We start from the raw sequence: 24,687 nt of genomic DNA on the forward strand, positions 1-24,687 counted from the left end.
ATCTCGCAAACGGCAAGAAGAAAAAACAAGCAAAAACACAGAATTTAAAAAACAAAATCAAAACAGTTCATTTTCAGTTCAGATCAGTGCTTATTATCTGCAGGCTACCCCAATCCAATGTCACCCAGAATAGTAAAATAGCACCAGAAAAGGAGCAATCAGTTCAATCCACAAACTGCAGGCCCAGAGCTTCGTTCCCATCCGCCGACAGCATCAAGGGAAACAGACAGACCACTCAATCAGAGGGTCTTCCTTCGGGATCAGTGAGTGAGAGGGAGAGAAGGACTATCACAAACAGACATCTTCCTCCGGCAGCAACGAGAGGCTGGTAGACAGCACTGAACACTTGCTCACTTCCCGCACCTGTCTTGATGTTTTTAAACTTCCTCAACATTTGAATTGGCGAGATCAGCAAGAAATCATGGGTTCACGTCCCATCTCTCAGCTTCTTGACCCCAAGGTTGCTCACCCCGTGGAACCTTCTCAGAGACAACAAAGCACCAGATCATTCAATCAGCCCTAAAGCACGCCATCAAACTGTAGATCATAGACTCCAAAGGAACCAGAACCACTTTGAGAAGAAAAAGACATAAAAGTGAAAGAAACAATTTTATGGACCATCTGGAGAATGTTGCCTGTTCTAGTGTTGTTCACTGATGTACCAATAACCAATTAATCTATCACTGTATCCTTGTGATTCGGGAGAAAATGATAGCAGCTAATGGAACTTACGTGGTCCTGGAGAGAATGTACAAACACCAGAGACAGCACCTACGAATAGGACTGAACTCAGTTCCGTGGAGTTATGAGGCAGCAGCACCAAATGTAAATGACAATCCTTTGCAAGGCCAATTATCAATAGGAAATTAGTATTTGGCCTTACCAGTGCAACAGTGTCATTCAGCTGGAGGCCACAAAGTTCTTGACAGTTGAACTGGGGTTTGCTATTGTCAAAAATGTCTGGAATACTTGAACTTGCTTCACACAGGTTATCATGCACTCATAAAGTAGGCCGCATACCTAATTAAAACCCAAATATACTTTTATGCAACTTTCAATGTCTCTGGAATTTAATGCAGTGAAAATATTTGTGGAAAAATTAATTGGACAAGGAGGATGATGAAACAGGGTCCTTTGAACTCATGAAATAAAAGAGAAAAGTCAAAGCTAATAATGTTGAGGTAAAATGGAATCAATTGTAGTTTGTTTAGAAGACACAAGAGATTATTGCTGCCTCAGACGGTAATAAATCAAAACGCAGATAAAGGACATCATGTCTCAATAATGAGAGAGTTTTAATAGAAATGGAGAAAGGGAGCAAAATATGCTGGAACGTAATTTTAAAGCAAAATCAGAAATGCATGGATACATAGATGTACATTGAGAATGAGATGAACAAATTGTTCATTAGGTGTTAAAAAATGTGGAAGAAATTTTCCAGCTGCAGCATTTCCAGTAATTGATCCAATAATCAGATGCCAAAGCCAACATTTATAAATTTCCCCTTTTAGTAGAAACTACTAAGTGAGAACAAGCACCCTGGCCAACAATCCACTAAAGAAGTTTAGCGGGTTAAAGAAATTTGGCATGTTTCTGTCAACCCTTACCAATTTTTATCAATACACCATAGAAAGCTTCCCATCTGATGCATAATGGCTTGGTATGGCAATTGCTCTGCATGTGACCACAAGAAGCTACAGACAGTTGCGGACACAGTTCAGCACATCACAGAAACCAGCTTCCTCCAATGGACTCTGTCTATACTTCTTGCTGCTCAGTAGACTAGCCAGCACAATCAAAAAGCCCACCCACTCCAAACACTGACTCTTCTCCCCTCTCCCATTGGCCAGAATTTACAAAATCTTGAAAGTATGTACCATCAGGCTCAAGGGTTGTATCTAACCAACTGATACAATTCTATTGAATGGTTCCCTAGTACAATAAGATGGACTCTTGACCTCACATTCTACCTTGTTAAGATCTTGCATCTCATTGTTTATCTGCATTGCACTTTCTCTGTGGCTGTCGCACTTTATTCTGCATTGTTATTTTTTTACATTATACTACCTCAATGCAATGATTTGATCATTCCACCGAGATGCAACACTGAGCGTCATAGGAAGTCATTCCTGCCTGTGGCCATCAAACTTTACAACTCCTCCCTTGGAGGGTCAGACACCCTGAGCCAATAGGCTGGTTCTGGACTTATTTCCTGGCATAACTTACATATTATTATTTAATTATTTATGGTTTTATATGCTATATTTATACTCTATTCTTGGTTGGTGCAACTGTAACGAAACCCAATTTCCCTCGGGATCAATAAAGTATGACTATGATCGGTTTGAACCAGTATCATTCTACCTCCACACTAATCCTAACCCAGTTCCCCACCAATAATACCCATGATTTTTCCTGTAGATCTCACTGACTTTTGATCCAGAACTGCACAGTTCCTGTGCTACTAACCCTTTTCACATTTCCTCCACTTTCTCCCTTAACATGTTGGCTCATAACTGCTCCCTTGCCCACGTGTCCACCACAACATGCTCATGTAAACCCGAAGTTTTAGCGCTCATGGACTATCTGACCACCAAGAGGATCATAGTGTGTTGCATATGGAGGAAATATGCAAGTAGTGGAGAAATAATGAGGGTCTGTACCATTTTGTTGAATGGTAACAGCTGTGGCTCAGTCAGAGCCCATCGTGCCTCTGAACTGAAACGTATTAAGTTCCTGCCTCATTTCAGAGAGAAGAAAACGGAAGTCAGGCTGACACTGGGAGCAACATTAAAGGAGTACTGTGCTACATTCAAGATGCTACACAGAGGCCCTGTCTCCTTTTAGTAGGTACCAGCCCCCATTTGATGAGAACAGTTCTAAATAAAAGCAATTTGGCCCATGTTAACATCCTGTGATTTCACACCTTGTTAGACGAAGTGAGGTGGTGAGAGACTGTGCTGGCAAATAGGGATTCTGGGGAGGGGACGATGCAGGTGAAAGGCGCCCTGAAGAGGATGACAAGTGTGGGGCAGGGAGTGGGTGAGAGCTTAATACCGATAGAAATTTAAAGACACAAACCCAGACCTAGCTTGATGCTTCCGACTCTTTGGCAGCCCCTTAACTAACACCAAAATTAATTCAACTTCTGGTTCGCACTGCCTTCAGCATTTTGAGTGCAAGCTAGAATTCTGTGCAAGTGACATCAGATAAGAATTATGCATTGTCTGGCATCACTGCGTAAGCCCACATGCCATCACTCACTGGATCGTCAAAAGCATAAACTACGTTTATCTGCCTGACCTTAAACAGGGAATTCAAAGCCAAAGGCTTGAGCCATGAATATTCCCAGTCCAGTAAAGATACCAGCTTTGTGTCCTTGAAGGAGTGAATCTAGAAGGTTATTATTAACTCTCTCCTTGCTCTTCTGATTTATATGAAGTCTGCCCACTGACTCTGAAAATTTTAAAATATTTTAAGGTGTAGTTTTTCTCATGAGGACACTTTTGCAAGAAATTAAATGAAAAGAAAATTGAAGCAAAAATATGCATTTGTTTCATACTCTCCTTCGTATTGAACTGTGCTACACCCTATTACCCCTGTGTACATCAATGCTCGTCAGGGCCACTTACTGCATATTTTCCTCTTAGATGTGTCCTCTAGAGTGCAACACTTCACACTTGTCCAAATTAAATTCCATTTTTGCAACTGACCTAGATGCTGCAAAATTCTCTGACAAGCTTTGTCACTCTGCACATGTTGAGGTGATTTTAACCCTATTTAACACCCACCCAGTCAGCTGGTCCACAAGAATACTGTCAATATTAAACCGGTCTGCAGTGCAAAAAAGGTTGGGGACCCCTGCCCTACTTGATGGTAACAGTGAGAAAAGGGCGTGCCCTGGGTGCTGGAGGTCCTTTCTGAGACGCCGCTCCCTAAAGATGTTCTCGGTACTTTGTAGGCTAGTGCCCAAGATGGAGCTGATTAGATTTACAACCCTCTGCAGCTTCTTTCAGTCCTGTGCCCCTCCATACCAGACAGTGATGCAGCCTGTCAGAACGCTCTCCACGGTACAACTATAGAAGTTTTTGAGTGTATTTGTTGGCACGTCAAATCTCTTCTAACTCCTAATGAAGTATAGCCGCTGTCTTGCCTTTTTTTTTTTACAACTACAGCAATATGTTGATGAACTCTTCATTGCCCCACAGGATTCCTCCCCCCAGTTGATGAACTCTTCATTGCCCCACAGGATTCCTCCCCCCAGCCCAACAACCTACTTGCACTACCCTATTTTAATTCCTGCAGCACACAACTGTGTATACTTTCTTTGCTTCTTCCCTTGTCCCTGGATGATGTGAAACATTGTTAAAAAGTGGCCCACTCATGATGATCCCTCCTGACTCTAAACTCCTTCAGTCTCTGCATCTAACTGCCTTTGTGATGACCCTGCCGTTTTCACAAGTCCACCCTCCCCGATCTCCATCATGGTATCCCACAGGGCTTTTCCCAACCTCTCGACATTTCTAATCCCCTCTGCTCTGATTTTCTTCCACCCTTACATAGGTGTTTGGAACAAGCTGCCTCAGGTGGTAGTGAAAGCAGATATGACAGTGGTGTTCAACAGATATTCAGATAGGCACTTGCATGGAGAGATAGAGACCATGTGCAGGCATTAAGTATTGGTTTAATTTGGCATCATGCTCTGGAAGCATCAGCACCAAAGGGCCTGTTCCTGTGCTGAATTATTTTATGTTCTATCTGTGGCCTTGAGCCATTGGACCTATTACATTGGTGACATTTGTCCATCAGACTGAATCTTGGGCAAGGAACCTGCCAAAAATATCTGAAAGGTGACCTGTAGTTAATTTGATTTGGACATCAGGCTGCCAATACCTTTGCATTTTCAGTCTTCAGATCATCTCACCAATCTCTTCCACATCCTTAGTAACATCTCAGCCCTGTGGGTCACTGGAATACATTCCTTAATAAGTGGAAGGGACTGAAATTTTAAGGGGGAATTGCACTCGGAGAAAGATGATCCAACTGAGTATTTCCTGATAACATACATTCTGAATAGCTCAAAATAATTCTGGCCTTTAAGATTCGATATTGCAAAGGTTGATGAGGATTTGTTATGATCTCATCAGGAAATATAACTGTGGCAAAATCAGCAGAGTTGTTCCAAAGATTGAGGCCGGGGAGCCTGGAATTAATAAGGATAAACTTTAGTGGATCAAATTGTCTATTGCACAAGAACCTTTCATATCTTTTTCTAGTCCACAAGTCCAGAATTATTTTAGCCAGCTGAGGAAGAACGCACGGCTTTCCTTGTGTACAATGCAAGTGGAGGCCCATTGGTGGGAGCTGAGTCTGCTGGTCCACTGTGGAGGTTGAACCCCAGTCCTCAAGCCTGAGTCTGTGTCTGCTAAAAGCTGGAGCAGGAGGCCTATCCTGGTGTAAAATTGACTGTCTATCTGTGTGAGTAGGAGGGAGGAATGTAGCTTGATTTTGCTGTTGTTATTTGTTGCTTGTTGTGTTCTGTGTAATGTTCTGCCAAGCATTGTGGGTAAGCTATGTTGGCACCAGAATGTGTGGCCACACTTGTGGGCTGCCCCCAGCACATCCTTGGGTGTGTTGCTTGTTAACGCAATTGGCGTTTTTCACTATGTTTCGAAGTACACGTGACAAAGAAACCTGAATCTTGAAATTTTGAAGCTTTCTAGTTTCATTGATTCCCTGGTCTCTGAATAAAGGCAAAAGATAGTTATAACAGCATTAGGTAGCAGCTGCTACCATCTGGGAAATGGTACCGCAGCATAAAAGCCAGGACTAACAGGCTGTGGGACAGCTTCTTCCACCAGGCTATCAGACTGCTTAATTCATGCTGACACAACTGTATTTCGATGTTATATTGACTGTTCATATTTAACCATCTTGTTACTGTCCTATTGTACATACTATTTATTATAAATTACTATAAATCACACATTGTAACATAAAGATTTTTACTTATGTACATGAAGGATGTAAGTAATAAAGTCAATTCAATTCAATTAGGGAATCGATTTGGAGTGGCTGTTTGTGGGCAAATCCACATCGGATACACGGCTGTTGTACAAAGACCAGCTATTCAGAATTCAGGACCAACAAGTTCCTGTGAGCAGGAAGAAGGATGATCAAGGTTCAGCAACCTTGGATGAGGAGATGTTGTAAATATAGTCAAAGAGGAAAAGGAAACATATGTAAAGTTTAGGAAGCTGGAATCAGACAGGACACTTGAATATGAAGGAAGCAGGGAAAAAAAAAAACTTAAATAAGAGCGCTAAAAGTAGGCCATGAAATGTCTTCGGTGAGTAGCATTAATGACAATTCCAAGACATCTTAAACGTTCATTAGAAACAAGAGGGTAGCTGGGAAGACGATATGACCAGTTAAGCATAAAGAAGGAAATTTATACTTGGAGCCAGAGGAAGCAAGTGAGATACTAAATGAGTACTTTGCATTGATATTCATCAAGGGGGAAAGATGTGGGGGGAGAGTGAGATTGGGGAGGAACATGTTGCTATCAGGAAGGAGGAAGTTGTGATCGTTTGAAGAATTTCAAGGTTATAGAGTCCCCAGGGCCTGTGGGGATCTTACTTATTGAGAGGGGAAGTGGTGGAGGGTTGTTGTTCTGACTTGAGGTATGTGATCAGTGGTGTTCCGCAGGGATCAGTGCTGGGGCCTCGCTTGCTTTTAAGGTCTGATTAGTAAGTCTGTATACCACGTGCATGTAATGAGAGCTGTATAACTCATCTCCTCCTACCTTAGGTCACAAACTTATCAATCACCCCTGCTGTGGACCACCTGGAGGTCCAAGACGCTCTCGTTATATGCATGTGCCGTTCAACTCTTTGAATGATAATGCAGAAAATTTGAAGTTAATAACTCATCTTCTTCTACCTTATCAATAGCCCCTGCTGTAGACCACTTCTGGAGATCCAAGACGTCGACTTCTACAAAGAAGGATCTGTATGCTCCATGACCACTGGACTAAGCATGTAAATGTAGGAGGGGACTATGTTGAAAAATAAATGTGCTAGGTTTTCTAAGATTAACTCCTTCTATCTTAGGCCACGAACTTATCAATCTCCCCTCGTAGAGTAACATTCATAGTCATAGTCATACTTTATTGATTCCAGGGGGAAATTGGTTTTCGTTACAGTTGCACCATAAATAATAAATAGTAATAAAACCATAAATAGTTAAATAGTAATATGTAAATTATGCCAGTAAATTATGAAATAAATCCAGGACCAGCCTATCGACTCAGGGTGTCTGACCCTCCAAGGGAGGAGTTGTAAAGTTTGATGGCCACAGGCAGGAATGACTTCCTATGACGCTCTGTGCTGCATCTCGGTGGAATGAGTCTCTGGCTGAATGTACTCCTGTGCCCACCCAGTACATTATATAGTGGATGGGAGACATTGACCAAGATGGCATGCAACTTAGACAGCATCCTCTTTTCAGACACCACCGTGAGAGAATCCAGTTCCATCCCCACAACATCACTGGCCTTACGAATGAGTTTGTTGATTCTGTTGGTGTCTGCTACCCTCAACCTGCTGTCCCCAGCCTGCTGCCCCAGCACACAACAGCAAACATGATCGCACTGGCCACCACAGACTCACCTCAGCATCATCTGGCAGATGTTAAAGGACCTCAGTCTCCTCAGGAAATAGAGACGGCTCTGACTCTTCTGGTAGACAGCCTCAGTGTTCTTCATATTCTCACTTCTTCAGCACCTCCTCCCCCCCCAAATCAGACAGAAGATACAAAACCCTGAAAGCACGTACCAGCACACTCGAGGGGAGTTTCTGTCCCACTGTTATAAGACTACTGAATAGTTTCCCAGTAAATAAAGAACGGATTCTCGATTCTTGCCCTCACAATCTACCTCATCATATCCTTGCACCCTAGTGTTTGTATATTGCCTTTCCCTCGTACTACCTACATGTACTGATGTGGTGAATTGATCTGTATGAACAGAGGTTTTTCACTGTACCTTGGCATATCTGACAATAATAAGCCAATTTACCAACTTTCATCAAACTTGATATGGAAGTATCTCAAGCAAATTCATCAGATTAGGGTTCAAACCTGATATTCAGAAGATTCAGCACACGCCTGACTTCAAGCTAACTCAGACATTACGCCTTCCTCCATTAAATGTCCTCATACCTTCAGCCTCTCAGAAACAATTAAATTGTTGCCATTTTGACTTGCAAGTAGAACTGTGAGAGTTCATGTTTCAGGAAATCTCATTGAAGAGCAGGTAAATTTTTCTGTTACCTATTTTTCTCTGATACTGACAGTAAACAAAATAAGTGACATTTTGGAGCAACGTTCAACCCTTGGAACAGTGGTGATATCATACCCCTCAATCCTGCACAATATTTTTTTGTACCGCAACTTGGTGTGGTTGGCAGCCATGGAGATACCAAATCAACATAATCAGGTACAAGTGGCCCAATGGGAGTTTAAGAATGAGAGCATTGAAATTCTGCCCTTCTAGCATTGTAGTAGAACAGCTCAGACAGTACAAAAGAACAGATCCATTTCAAACATTTCGAAAGCAATAAGGATCAGTAATATTCATTTCACAGGTCTTCCCTTACGAGTTACTAAAGCTGAATTTCTAACTCTCCATCACATGTGCATTTCTAACAAAGAGTCTCCAACTTGAAATGGTAATTATGTTTCTCTCCACTGCCTGACCTGCTGAATGTGTCCAACATTTTTTAAAATTACTGAACATGTGAAATTCTTCAAAAGTATTTTCTTTCTTCCCCACATAATCTGTGTCTCAAGAATACTTCCATAACAGCGCAAGAAAATTAGCTCCAAGTGTAGGCATAAGAAGCTGCTTGGTTCATGTCTTCTGTCTACTTCAATAATACAATGACCAAAAGGCCCCAAACCTAGTTACTATGCAAGATTAACACCCTCAATGCTTTATATGACTGAAACCATTTGTCAGACTGACAGAGTCCTGAGACAGCTCATCACCAGCTTCTGAAGCATTAAATAACCTACCCCCTCAGCAATTCACTGGGCCCCACCACCCTAACTGATCACTGTGCGTTGAAAATATCCTTTCCTACCTCCAGAGCCCCACACAAAGGAGCACAGCACTAACTCCCTTTACTCAAAAGTCCAAGGTGATGGAAGTGGTAACAGGAATCCACCGCAACACACAAAATCCTGGAGGACCTCAGTAGGTCAGGCAGTATCTATAGAGGGAATAAACAGTTGACTTTTCAGGCCGAGACTCTTCATCAAGACCCTTCGTCTCGGCCCAGAACGTTGATGCTTGATCTGCTGAGTTTCTCCAGCATTTTGGGTGTTGCTCTGGATTTCCAGCATCTGCAGTACCTTATGTCTGTGAAGAGGAATCCACCCTTCTTATCCCCAGCCTTTGTTCCAGAAAGCTTAATGGAAATGCATCCCACACTACAAAAGGTAAATGTTACAGTCTTGCTTGAATCATAGGGAAATTAGCGTCTCAGTTTTACTCGGGGATATCGTCAATTACGTAGCTCTTTTGTAGTCCAGCATTAAATAACATGAAACTATTGAGAGAGAACCAGCCTCCAATGGCAGGAAGACCATGATGATCAGAGCTTCCTTGTGCAGCACGTTTTTTTTAAATTAAAGTGTCACATTAAATGTCTCCCTCTCATTTGGTTCAATATGTCTGAGAAACAAAATGGAGAATACACTTAACTCTGCACATATCTGTATGCATCTCAAGTTAGATAGAGGAAAAAAAAGATCCCTTACCTGTTGGCTCTCGGTTCCTTGCTTCCTTCAGATAATATAGCGCTTTGTCATAATCTCCAAGGTGGTAGTAGGCCACACCAGAGCGATACAGAGCCTTGAAGTTATCCCCTTCCTTCTTCAGGACCTTGAGACAATATTCCTTCACCCGCTCATAATTCACTAGTTCCGCTTGTAGTAAGCAAGCTATTGAGGAAAATGAAGAGAGAATATAAGGAATAAATGATTAGAGATTTAACATAGATTGGAACACAAAAATGAGACGACATGAGATTTTGCTGCACTTGGGCTTTTTGTTGTCCTTGATACTCTTGGTGGCAGGTACAAACATCTTTCATGATAAAAATGAACAGTTAGATGGTTGTGGCCTGCAACAATTGATGCCTGGTATTTGCTTGAACATATGTCAATGTTCATGGATGTTGCTATCCTGGTGTGGGACAGCATTTGTCCCTGTGGCGAAAAGGTTTACTCTCATAAGGAAAGCTTCATATGAACAGCTTTCAATGACAAAGTAGGAGCTTGAAATTCTATTGCCAGAAGGGTAAAAGCCTGTCACAATTTGACACAATTTGTAGAGACTGATAACCTGGCCATACTTTTCCCAGAAGTTATTGAGTCATACTGAGATACAGCATAGAAACAGGCCCTTCAGCTCACCAAGTTTGTGCTAGACATTATCAACCCATTTACACTAATCCTACATTAATCCATTGTTTATTCTACACACACTCATTAACTCCCCCAAAATTCTTCCACTCACATACACATTAAGGGCAATTTACATAAGATCATAAGACATAGGAGCAGAATTATACCACTAGGCCCATCAAGTCTGGTCTGCCATTCCATCATGGCTGATTTATCACCCCTCTCAACTTCATTCTCCTGCCTTCTCCCCATAAACTTTTACACCCTGCCTAACCAAAGAACTTCCTGCTTTAAATATACTCAATGACCTAGCCTCCACAGTCATCTGAGGCAATTAATTCCACAGATTCACAACCCTCTGGGTAAATGAATTCCTTCTCATCTCCACTCTAAATGGACATCTCTCAATTGTGAGCCTCTGTCCTCTGGTCCTAGACTCCCCCATTATAGAACATTCTCTCCACATCCACTGCATCTAGGCCTTTCAATATTAAATAGGTTTCAATGAGATCCTCCCCCCCCAATTCTTCTAAACCCCAATGAGTGCAGGCCCAGAGTTATCAAATGCTCCTCATATGTTAACCCTTTCATTGCTGGAATTATTCTCATAAACTACCTCTGGACCCTCCCCAATACCAGCACATCTTTTCTTAGATAAGGGGCCCAAAACTACTCACAATACTCCAAGTGTGGTCTGACCAGTGCCTTATAAAGCCTCAGTATCACATCCTTGTTCTTATACTCTAGTCCTCTCTCAATGAATGCTAATAATCCATTTGCCTTCCTTGACACTGACTCAACCAGCAAGTTCACAAGGACTCCCAAGTTCTTTTGCACCTCTGATTTTTGAATTTTCTCCCCATTTAGAAAATATCTATCCCTTTATTCCTTCTACCAAAGTGCATGACCAGACACTTCCACACACTATATTCCATCTACCACTTCTTTGCCCATTCTCCAAATCTGTCCAAGTTATCTGCAGATCCTTGCTCCTCAACACTACCTGCCCCTCCACTCATCTTTGTATCGTCTGTGAACCTGCCCATAAAGCCATCAACTGCGTCATCCAAATCCTTGACTTACAGCATGAAAAAAGGCAGTCCCAATATCATCCCCTGCAGCACACTACTTGGCACTGGTAGCCAACCAGATTAGGCCCTCTTTACTCCAACATTTTGTCTCTTGCCAGTCAGCCAATCTTCTAACCATGCTAGTATCTTTCCTGTAATACCATGGGCTCTTATCTTGTTAAGCAGCCTCATATATAGCACCTTGTTAGAGGCCTTCTGAAAATACAAGTAAACAACATCCACTGATTCTCCTTTGTCTATCCTGCTTGTTATTTCTTCAAAGAATTCCAACAGATTTCCCCCTAAGGAAACCAATTTGACTTTGGCCTACTTTATCATATGCTTCCAAGTACCCTGAAAATTCATTCTTAATAATGGACTCCAACATCTTCCCAGCCACTGAAGTCAGGCTGACTGGCCTATAATTTCTTTTCTTCTGCCTCTCTCTCTCTCTCTTCATAAAGAATGGAGTGACATTGCAAGTTTACAGTCCTCTGGAACCATTCCAGAATCCAGTGATTCTTGAAAGATCATTATTAATGCCTCCATAATCTCCTCAGCTACATCTTCCAGAACCCTGGTGTGAAGTCCATCTGGTCCAGGTGACTTATCTACCTTCAGACCTTTCAGCTTCCCAAGCACCTTCTCCTTAGTGTTAGCAACTACACTCACTTCTGCCCTGAACACTAAATTCTGCCCCTAGAATTTCTGGTACACTGCTAGCGTCTTCCACAGTGAAGACTGATGCAAAATACTTATTAAGTTCATCCACCATTTCAATGTCCCGCATTACCATCTCTCTGGAGTCATTTTCCAGCAGCCCAATGTCCACTCTTGCCTCTCTTTTATTCTTCACATATCTGAAATACAGCTTATTAGGGAGAGTGAACAGCAGATAGAGAGGAGCTACAGGGAGTTAATCATCCCGAGGCTGCAGGAGTCAGACAAGTGGGTGATGGTCAGGGAAGTGAGGGAAAGAGCTCAGATAGTAGAGAGCACCCCTGTAGCCATCCCCCTCAGTAATCGTTATCTCGTTTTGGATGCGGTTGAGGGGGATGACCTGACAGAGAACGACCATGGCGATTGGGTCTCTGGCACTGAGTCAGGTTCCGTGGTGCAGAAGGAAAAGAGGAAGATGAGGAATGCAGTGTCATAGGGGATTCCATAGTGAGGGGAACAGACAGGAGGTTCTGTCAGCCTGATAGAGATACCCGCATGGTGTGTTGCCTCCCAGGTGCCAGGGTACGAGGTGTCTCGGATCGGGTGCAGAGTATTCTGAAGGGAGAGGATGAACAGCCAGAAGTCTTGGTACATGTTGGTACCAATGACATAGGTAGAAAAAGGAAGGAGGTCCTGAAGGGAGAATTCAGGGAGCTAGGTAGGAAGCTGAAAGGCAGGATCTCTAGGGTAGTAATCTCAGGATTGCTGCCTGTGACACGTGCTAGCGAGTGCAAGAATAGCACGATCAGGCGTATTAATGTGTGGCTGAGAGGCTGATATAGGGGGCAGAGTTTCAGATTCCTGGATCATTGGGGTCTCTTCTGGGAGAGGTACGACCTGTACAAAAAGGACGGGTTACATCTGAACCCAAAGGGATCCAAAATCCTGGCAGGCACATTTAATAGAGCTCTCAGGGAGGGTTTAAACTAATTTGGCAGGGGGGTGGGAACCGGAGTGATAGGACCGAGGAAGGGGAAAACAGAAACAAATGAAAGATGGTGTGCGACAGCGTTTATAGAAAGAACAGGCAGGAGAGGAGGCTTAATCAAAGCCAGTGGCATCAGTTACAGGGCAATAGAAGCGTGGTGCAGTTAAAGCAGAAAGCAACAAATACTAGACTGAGAGGAATAAAATGGACGATCTTGAAATTCAGCTACAGATTGGCAAGTATGACATTGTGGCCATTTCTGAAACTTGGCTAAAGGATGACTGCCATTGGGAGCTGAACGTCCAAGGATATATGGTATATCGGTAAGATAGGTTAGTAGGCAGAGAATGTGGTGTGGCTCTACGTATAAGAAATAATATTAAATTATTGGAAAGAGATGATATAGGATTGAAAGGTGTAGATTTTCTATGGGTTGAGTTAAGAAATGGCAAGGGTAAAAGGACTCTAATGGCAGTTGTATACAGGCCTCCAAACAGCAGCCAGGATGTGGATTACAAATTACAGCAGGAGATAGAAAAGGCACGTCAGAAAGGCAATGTCATGATAATTGTTGGGGATTTTAACATGAAAGTGGATTGGGAAAACTAGGTCAGTACTGGACCTCAAGAGAGAGATTTTGTAGAATATCTAAGTGATGACGTTTAGAACAGCTTGTTGTTGAGCCCACTAGGGGATCGGCTGTGCTGGATTGGGTGTTGTGCAATGATCTGGAGGTAAAAGGAGAGCTTAAGGTTAAGGAATCCTCAGAGAACAATGATCACAATATGATTGAGTTCATACTGAAATTTGAGAGGGAAAAAATAAAATCTAATGAGTCAGTATTTCAGTGGAATAAAGGAAATTACAATGGCATGAGAGGGGAACTGGCCAAAGTTGACTGGAAAGGGACATTTGCAGGAGGGACAGCAGAGCAGCAATGGCTGGAATTTCTGCGAAAAATAAGGGAAGTGCAAGACAGATATATTCCAAATAAGAAGAAATTTTCAAAGGGAAGAAGGACACTACCATGGCTGACAAGTGAAGTCAGAGCCAAAGTAAAAGCAAAAGAGAGGGCATACAAGGAAGCCAGAGCTAGTGGGAAGATAGAGGATTAGAAAGCATTTAAAAACTTGCAGAAACTAAAAGTTCATTAGGAAGAAAAATTGAATTATGAAAGGATGCTAGCAACTAATATCAAAGAAGATACTAAAAGCTTTTTCAACGGTAAAGGAGAGTCAAGGGTAGATATAGAACCAATACAAAATGACGCTGGAATATTGTAATGAGAGATGAAGAGATGGCAGAGGACCTGAATGTGTATTTTGCATTAATCTTCACAGTGGAAGATGTCTGCAATATACCGGACATTCAAGAGTGTCAGGAAAGTGAGGTTTGTGCAGTGAAAATTACGACTGAGAAGGTGCTCAAGAAGCTTAATAGTCTGAGGGTGGATAAATCTCCTGGACCTGATGGAATACACCCTCAGGTTCTGAAGGAAGTAGCTGGAGAGACTGCAGAGGAATTAACAACGATCTTTCAAGAATCAATGGATTCTGGCATTGTACCGGATGATAGGGAAATTGCAAATGTTACTCTGCTATTTAAGGAGGGCGGAAGGCAGCAGAAAGGAAATTATAGACCTGTTAGCCTGACATCAGTGGTTGGGAAGTTGTTGGAATTGATAGTTAGGGATAAGATTACGGAGTACTTGGAGGCACATGACAAGATAGGCCACAGCCAGTCTGGCTTCCTGAAAGAAAAATCTTGCCTGACTATCCTACTGTAATTCTTTGTGGAAATTGTAAGCAGGGTAGACAAAGGAGATGCAGTAGACGTGCTGTACTTGGATTTTCAGAAGGCCTTTGACAAGGTGCCACACATGACACTGCTTAGCAAGATAACAGCACATGGAATTACAGGGAAGTTACTAGCATGGATGGAGCATTGGCTGGTTGGCAGAAAACAGAGAGTGGGAATAAAGGGATTCTGGCTGGTTGATGGTTACCAGTGGAGTTCATAGAAACATGGAAACATAGAAAATCTACAGCACAATACAGGCCCTTTGGCCCACAAAGCTGTGCCAAACATGTTCTTACCTTAGAAATTACCTAGGGTTACCCATAACCCTCTATTTTTCTAAGCTCCATGTACCTATCCAGAAGTCTCTTAAAAAACCCTATCGTATCCACCTCCACCACTGTCACCGACAGCCCATTCTACTCACTCAGCACTCTCTGAATAAAAATCATACACCTGACATCTCCTCTGTACCGACTTCCAAGCACCTTAAAACTGTGCCCTCTCATGCTAGCCATCTCAGCCCTGGGAAAAAGCTCTGACTATCCACATGATCAATGCCTCTCAACATCTTGTACACCTCTATCAGGTCATTTCTCATCCTCTGTCGCTCCAAGGAGGAAAAAGAGCCAAATTCACTCAATCTATTCTCATAAGGCATACTCCCCAATCCAGGAAACATCCTTGTAAATCTCCTCTGCACCCTTTCTATGGTTTCTACATCCTTCCTGTAGTGAGGCGACCAGAAATGAGCACAGTACTCCAAGTGGGGTCTGACCAGGCTACTATATAGCTACAAAATTACCTCTCAGCTCTTAAACTCAATCCCACGATTGATGAAGGCCAAAGCACCATATGCTTTCTTAACTACAGCGTCAACCTGCGCAGCAGCTTTGAGAGTCCTATGGACTCAGACCCCAAGAGCCCTTTGATCCTCCACACTGCCAAGAGTCTTATCATTAATACTATATTCTGCCATCATATTTGACCTAACAAAATGAACCACCTCACACTTATCTGCCACTTCTCAGCCCAGTTTTGCATCCTATCAATGTCCTGATGTAACCTCTGACATCCCTCCACACTATCCACAACGCCCCCAACCTTTGTGTCATCAGCAAATTTACTAACTCATCCCTCCACTTCCTCATCCAGGTCATTTATAAAAATCACAAAGAGTAGGGGGTCCTAGAACAGATCCTGAGGCATACCACTGGTCACCGACCTCCATGCAGAATATGAGCCGTCTACAACCACTCTTTGCCTTCTGTGGGCAAGCCAGTTCTGGATCCACAAAGCAAAGTCCCCTTGGATCCTATACCTCCTTACTTTCTCAATAAGCCATGCACAGGGTACCTTATCAAATGCCTTGCTGAAATCCATGTACACTACATCTACTGCTCTACCTTCATCAATGTGTTTAGTCACATCCTCAAAAAATTCAACAGCGTTGGGACCGCTGCTTTTTACGATGTATGTCAATGATTTGGACGATGGTATTGATGGATTTGTGGCTAAATTTGCCGATGATGCAAAGATAGGTGAAGCAGCGGACAGTGTTGAGGAAACAGAGAGTCTGCAAAGAGACTTAGATAGTTTAGGGGAATGGGCAAAGAAGTGGCAAATGAAATACAATGTTGGAAATAGTATGTTCATACACTTTGGTGGAAGAATTAAATGGGCAGACTATTATTTAGATGGGGAGAGAATGCAAAATGCAGAGATGCAATGGGACTTGGGAGTCCTTGTGCAAGATACCCTAAAGGTTAACCTCCAGGGTGAGTCGGTTGTGAAGAAGGTGAATGCAATGTTGGCATTCATTTCTGGAGGTATGGAATATAAGAGCAGGGATGTGATGTTGAGGCTCTATAAGGCACTCGTGAGCCCACACTTGGAGTATTGTGTGCAGTTTTGGGCTCCTTATTTTAGCAAGCATTTACTAACATCAGAGAGGGTTCATGAGGAGATTCACGAGAATGATTCCATGAATGAAAGGGTTATCATATGAGGAACGTTCTGCAGATCTTGGGCTGTATTCCCTGGAGTTCAGGAGAATGAGGGAGTACCTCATGGAAACATTCCAAATGTTAAAAGGTCTGAACGGATTAGATATGGCAAAATTATTTCCCATGGTAGGGGATTCTAGAACAAGGGGGCACGACTTCAGGATTGAAGGACGTCCTTTTAGAACTGAGATGTGGAGAAATTACTTTAGTCAGAGGGTGGTAAATCTGTGGAATTTGTTGCCACGAGCAACTGTGGAGGCCAAGTTACTGGGTGTATTTAAGGCAGAGATAGATAAGTTCTTGATTAGCCAGGGCATCAAAGGGTGAAAGCAGGGGAGTGGAGATGACTGGAAGAATTGGATCAGCCCATGATTGAATGGCGGAGCAGATTCGATGGACCAAATGGCCTATTTCTGCTCCTATATCTTATGGTCTTATGGAAAAAATTTTTGGTATCCTCTTCAATATTTCTGGCTAGCTTACGTTCATATTTCATCTTTTCTCTCTTTTTTTTACATTGACCAATTAACTTACTAACTTGCACATCTTTGGGTGTGGAAGGAAAATCACACTGTCTTACGGAGAATGTGCAATCTCTGTGCACACAGCGCCCAAGATTAAGCACTGTCAGTCATCACAATAGCTTCAGCAGATATATTAGTAAACTTTCAATAACTTGCAATTAAAGAATGCTTTCAATGGAGTCAAAATACCCCATGAACTTTACAGGAGAATTATTTAACAAAAGTCAACACCATGCCAAAGCAGTGATATTCGTTCAGGTGATGAAAAGATTTTGAAAGAGATTTATACGTTCTACAATTCAGGCATGGATGTCTACAGGCCCAGTTACCACTGGTGCAGGAAAGAAAGTCAGGGATGTATAGATGACCAAAAAAAATGGAGGTATGCAGAACTCGCCAAAGATTTCAGGGTTGAAGGAGAACCTTGTATGGAAAACTGCTAATGTATCTCAGATAAGGTGACATCACTCTTTTATGAAAAACTAATCAATACAATCACAGATCCTACAATCCTTACACCGAAAGCATACCTTATTACTGGAAGATGTAAGGGAGGGCTTAAAAATGAGGCTCTCTGTTGATTGGGGTCAACCACGGATGTTGTGTTTCAGCTGTCTATGTGATATGCAAGCCAGGACAGTACGAAATGGAGAGCAAGCTGGTGCCCATGTAGCAGGCTTCCCCTCTCCACACAGCTGATGAATCTAAAGAAACAGCAGAGACTGATAGAGTTTGGCACCAGGGGCATCACAGGAGCTACCCGTCAGTGTGGAACTCAATGTGGATTGCTTTAGGGACTCCAGATCCAGATATTTCCTCGGGACTGAAGGTCAATGAGTTTACTCCCAAAGCCTTCCCATTAGTAGGTACAGTAGCAAGGCAGCGGAAGTTTGACATCAGCGTTTTCCTTCTCCTAGCTGAGCTGCCAATCACGACTGACGAAGCGACTGGTTTAAGGTACCAATAACCTGCCTTTTCCCCTCCTCCTGTCATTAGAAATGGTTCCACTGGGCTAAGTAGCTAAACAACACATGATGGCCAGGAGCTGGACTTGGTTGTCAGAGGCAACCTGAGACACATGCCTTTGGGAGCATTTAATAGGTGACGATGATGATGATGATGTCGACTGAGGCCTGACAGGCCAACGTCGGGCATTTTCATGCCTTACAAGGCACAGAATGAGAGACTGTGTGGCGTGTCACTCCTCACACAGCCATCTTGCAGTACAGTATTTTTGTTTATTTTACGAGGTTGAGTTGTGAGCTCAACACTCAACCCGGCACGCTTGGAAAGTGTACTCGGAAACGGCCCGACTGGATTCGAGCCTGGGAACCTCCTTTCCGGAGTCCGGCACTGATGTCACTGTGCCACCAGCCGACCATAAATAGGTAGTCTAGGTCTATCCCCACTATCTCCCCCAGCTACGACAACCTTAAGGAACGAGGCCTTAAAAATAATCTTTCCATGAACAATGCTTTTAGACTGCAGAACATCTTAACAGAAATAATGTGAAAGCAGAACCTATTATATTAACTAAAAGAGAAAGGGATTTATTCTGAGAAGGAAAAATTGATCAGGTTAGCTTCTCTAAAGATTTGATTAACTGTTAATGCCTTTATGTGAGAGAATAAGGGATATAGGGAATTAGTAAAATGAAGTAGTAAGATGGACTCAGCAGTGGCTGGATGGGAGACGCCAGAGAGTGGTGGTGGATAACTGTTTGTCAGATTGGAGGCCGGTGACTAGTGGTGTGCCTTGGGGATCTGTACTGGCTCCAATATTATTTGTCATATACATTAATGATCTGGATGAAGGGGTGGTAAATTGGATTAGTAAGTATGCAGACGATACTAAGACAGGTGGAGTTGTAGATAATGAAGTAGGTTTTCAAAGCTTGCAGAGAGATTTAGGCCAGTTAGAAGAGTGGACTGAAAGATGGCAGATAGAGTTTAATGCTGATAAATGTGAGGTGCTACATTTTGGTAGGATTAATCAAAATAGGACATACATGGTAAATGGTAGGGCTTTAAAGAATGCAGTAGAACAGAGGGATCTAGGAATAATGGTGCATAGTTCCCTGAAGGTGGAATCTCATGTGGATATGGTGGTGAAGAAAGCTTTTGGTATGCTGGCCTTTATAAATCACAGCATTGAGTATAGGAGTTGGGATGTAATGTTGAAATTATACAAGGCATTGGTGAGGTGAAATTTGGAGTATTGTGTACAGTTTTGGTCACAAAATTATAAAGATGTCAACAAAATAGAGAACAGAGAAGATTTACTAGAATATTACCTGGGTTTCATCACCTAAGTTACAAAGAAAGGTTGAACAAGTTGGGTCTTTATTCTTTGGAACGTAGAAGGTTGAGGGGGGACTTGATAGAGGTATTTGAAATTTACCTGGGTTTCATCACTTAAGTTACAGAGAAAGGTTGAACAAGTTGGGTCTTTATTCTTTAGAACGTAGAAGGTTGACGGGGGACTTGATAGAGGTATTTAAAACTTTGAGGGGGGAAGATAGAGTTGACATGAGTAGGCTTTTTCCATTGAGAGTGGGGGAGATTCAAACAAGAGGACATGAGTTGAGAGTTAAAGGACAAAAGTTTAGGGGTAACATGAGGGGGAACTTCTTTACTCAGAGAGTGGTAGCTGTGTGGAACGAGCTTCCAGCAGAAGTGGTTGAGGCAGGATCGATGTTGTCATTTAAAGTTAAATTGGATAGATATATGGACAGAAAAGGAATGGAGGGTTATGGGCTGAGTGCAGGTCGGTGGGACTAGGTGACAGTAAGAGTTTGGCATGGACTAGAAGGGCCGAGATGGCCTGTTTCCATGCTGTAATTGTTATATGGTTATATGGTTATATTCCACCTTAGGGAATGGGGTTGATCTATTGGGAGTAAGCAGCAAAGCAGTGACTTGGCTCCCTTCTCTGCCATTATAAATACAGGAACAGGACAACTTGAGCACTTTTAAAGAGCGATTGAGGCTGAAATTTTCATTAAACTAAAAAAATATATTTAGGTGTATACAGGTCCTGCACAGGTGAACTATTTGCAACCCAAACTGTTCACCAATCAGATATGTGATCACAAACAGAGTTCCCACATGATAGAAGATGGGTGCAACCCCAAATCCCCAAAAATAGCCTCTAAGTAGTAATTTTTTTATGATTCAACCAAGGATGCAATAGGCAGAACAACTCCCGCTGCACGGTTTAATTTCACTTTTAAGCTTAATGAGGAGTAAATAATACCAAACTAAAAGACATCTGCATTCACAACAAAGAACCTTATTGCACAGAATGTAACTAATGGGCCCATCTGCTTCATCACAGCCATTTCCTTCGTCAGTAAACTTACACACCAACATCCTGAACAATCATATCTATTGATAAGTTTAATTCCCCAAATCAATATTTTTCTCACGCAAATACTAGTTCTTCCCTTTCTCCTCTGGTCCACTCACCTCTTCTATCAGATTTCTTCCTATCTAACCCTTTACTTTTCCCACGCAAACTTCACCTATCACCTTCTAGTTAGCCTCCTTCCCCTGCCCCCAACTTTTCATTCTGGCATCTTCCCCTTTCATTCCCAGTCCTGAAGAAGGGTCTAAATCCAAAACATCGACTGTTGGTTGATTTCCATGGATGCTTTCTGACCTGCTCAGTTCAACTAGCATTTTGTGTATGTTGCTTTGAATTTCTAACATCTGCAGAATTTCTTGTGTTTATACTTGTCAGAGATAATACGGAACTACTATACTAGTCATTAAAAATACCTTTAAACAATAATGGGAAAGAAACTTAAAATAGTTGCTGATGTGGTAATTAGCTGTCAGCAGCACAGTAGACTGGATGAAACCTCCTACTGAGCCTGCAGTGGTCATGGCAGAGGCTTCCTGTGCTCAATGCATGCTTCAGCAAAGTTGATTTTAATTCATGCACACAGGGAGATGGAATTGCAGGCCAGGGCACTGTTCAGAAAAAAAATCCATGTTCACTGCTGGAGTAGACAGGAATAGCAACACTGTTGGACGAGCAATTCAGAAGCTTGTACCTGAGACCCAGTGAAAGGAGAACACAATGTACCACCGCACACTGGCAACTTAAACTAAATCAATCAAGTGACGCAAACTTGGATTCAGAGGAAATAACTCTGAATGGCCAGACTGGTATATTCAAAAAACACATCTAGGTCATTAACTTGTTGTAGGGAAGGGAATCTGTGGTCCGATTCTGTCTGGACTATACACAAGTAAAAGTCATATATGCTTTGGTTGATTTTTAATAGCCATTTGAATTAGAATCAGATTTAATATCACTGGCATATGTATTGAAATTTATTAACTTTGCAGCAGTAGTACATTGTAATACATGATAAATATAGAAAAAAACAGTAAACACACACACATACATATATATATATAATAGTTAAATTAAATAAGTAGTGCAAGAAATAGGCAAAAAAAGAAAGTAGTGAGTTAGTGTTCATGGGTTCACTGTCCATTCAGAAGTCGGATGGCAGAGGGGAAGAAGCTGTTCCTGCATTGCTGAGTGTGTGCCTTCAGGCTTCTATACCGCCTTCCTTGTGGTAGCAATAATAAGAAAATATGCCCCTGGGTGATAGAGGTCCTTAATGATGGACAGTGCCTTTTTGAGACATTGCTCCTAAAAGATGTCTGGATACTACGGAGTCCAGTGCTCACAATGGCACTGACCAATTTTACACCTCTCTGAAGCTTCCATCCCACGTAGTAGCAACCCCACAACCCCACCACCACCATACCAGACAGTGATACAAACAGTTAGAATGGTTTCCATAGTACATCTGTAGAAATTTGCAAATGGTTTGAGTGACATACCAAGTCTCTGCAAATCTCTAAGGAAATATAGCTGCTGCTGTGCCTTCTTTATAGCTGCATCAATATGTTGTGTCCAGGTTAGGTCCTCTGAGATATTGACAACCAGGAACTTGAAACTGCTCACTCTCTCCATTTCTGATCCCTCTGGGAGGATTGGTGTGTGTTCCCTCATCTTACCCTTTCTGAAGTCCACAAACAATTCTTTAGTCTTACTGACATTGAATGCAAGGTTGCTGCTGTGACAACACTCAACTAGCTAGTACATCACTCAACTAGCTGGTACATCTCACTTCTGTACATCCTCTCTTCTCCACCTGATATTCTGCCAACTGTGGTTCTATCAACAGCAAATTTTTAGATATACAGAGAGTAGAGCAGTGGGCTAATCTCACAACCTCGAGGTGCACCAGTGTTGATTGTCAGCAAGGCGAAGATGTCATTTCCAACCCACGCAAATTGTGGTCTTCTGGTTAGGAAGATGAGGATTCAGCTGCAGAAGGAGGTTCAGAAGCCCCGGTTCTGGAGCTTTTCGATCAGAACTGTAGGAATGGCGGTGTTAAGTGCTGAGCTATAGTCAATAAACAGTCATTGGGCATACATTAGCAAAGCCACCTCGTTCAAGGGACTGTCGGGGAGAGTCTACAAATGCTGGCTTTACCAGTAATGCCAGATTCCAGGAATAACTACATTAATTAAAAACATACAGACATTCTTTGACCGAATGCCAGGAATACAAGTATGAAGCATCTCCTCTCCTGGCACACCTTTTCAGTGAGATGCAACATGTGAAGCATCTACATAAATCCATTTGAACTGTCCTAAAATTTAACATTCCATAACCAAGCTATGAATTTTAATCAACATTATTTCACCAAATTTAAGACTATAGACCATAAGACTGTAAGACATAGGAACAGAATTAGGCTATTTAGCCCATCGAGACTGCTCCACCACTCAATCACGGCTGATCCTTTTTTATCCCCTCTTCAGCCCTACTCCCTGGCCTTCTCCCCATAACTTTGATGCCATGGCCAAACAAGAACCTATCAATCTCTCCTTAAGTACACCCAACAACCTGGCCTCGACAGCTGCCTGTGGTAATAAATTCCCCAAATTCGCCACCCTCTAGCGAAATAAATTTCTTCACATTTCTATTTTAAATGGACGCCCTTCTATCCTGAGGCTGTGCCCTCTTGTCCTAGACTACCCCACTATGGGAAACATTCTTTCTACATCTATTCTGCCCGGGCTTTTCAACATTCAAAAGGTTTCAATAAGATTCCACCCCTCCCCCATCCTTCTAAATTCCAGCAAGTATAAGCCCAGAGTCATCAAATGTTCCTCATAATAATAACGCTTTCATTTCAGAATCATCCTTGTAAACCGCCTCTGAACCCACTCCAATGCCAGCACATCTTATCTTAGATAAAGAGCCCAAAATATTCACAATACTCAAGGTGAGGTCTCACTGGTGCTTTATAAAGCCTCAACATCATATCCCTGCTCTTATATTCTAGACCTCTTGAAATAAAAGCTAACATTGCATGTGCCTTCCTCACCACTGACTCAACCTTCAAGCTAACCTTTAGGGTGTTCTGCGCAAGAACTCCCAAGTCCCTTTGCATCTCAGATTTTTTTTGGATTTTCTCCCCATTTAGAACATAGTCTGCACACTTATTTCTTCTATCAAAGTGCATTACCATGCATTTTCCAATATTGTATTTCATTTGCCACTTTCTTGCCCATTCTCCTAAGCTGTCCAAGTCACTTTGTAGCTTTGCTGTTTCCTCAACACCAATCTTCTTATCATCTGCAAACTTGGTAACAAAGCCATCCATTCCATTATCTAAATCACTGATATGCAGCATAAAAAGCAGTCCCAACATTGACCCCTGTGAAACACCACTAGTCACTGGCAGTCAATGAGAAAAGGATCCTTGGATTCCTACTCGCTGCCCCCTCGCATTAGGCCAGTAACTTTCCTGTAATACCATGGGTTCTTAACTTGGTAAGCCGTCTCATGTGTGGCACCTTGACAAAGGCCTTCTGAAAGTCCAAATATGCAATATCCACTGCATCTCCTTTACCTATCCTACTTGTAATCTCCTCAAAGAATTCCAACAGGTTTGTCAGGCAATATTTCCCCTTAAGGAAACCATGCTGACTTGGTCCTTTTTTGTCCTATGTCACTAAGTACTTCAGAACCTCATGTTTAACAATTGACTCTAACATCTTCCCAACCACTGAGGTCAGGCTAACTGGTCTATAATTTCATTTCTGCTGCCTCCGTCCTTTCTTAAAAGGTAGAGT

The 24,687-nt window shown here is 42.3% G+C and overlaps 1 protein-coding gene across 1 annotated transcript in view; it reads right to left on the minus strand.

The window, feature by feature from the left end:
- The window catches only part of LOC140201509 (tetratricopeptide repeat protein 9A), a 113,507-nt gene that overhangs the window by 8,464 nt on the left and 80,356 nt on the right, over positions 1-24,687 (minus strand). Inside the window, exon 2 of the mRNA XM_072265739.1 lies at positions 9,823-10,005. Coding sequence (XP_072121840.1) covers positions 9,823-10,005 — 183 coding nt within the window. The remainder of the gene's footprint in view (positions 1-9,822; positions 10,006-24,687) is intronic.

This window comes from Mobula birostris, chromosome 1, assembly GCF_030028105.1.
Source record: "Mobula birostris isolate sMobBir1 chromosome 1, sMobBir1.hap1, whole genome shotgun sequence".
Lineage (NCBI taxonomy): Eukaryota > Metazoa > Chordata > Chondrichthyes > Myliobatiformes > Myliobatidae > Mobula > Mobula birostris.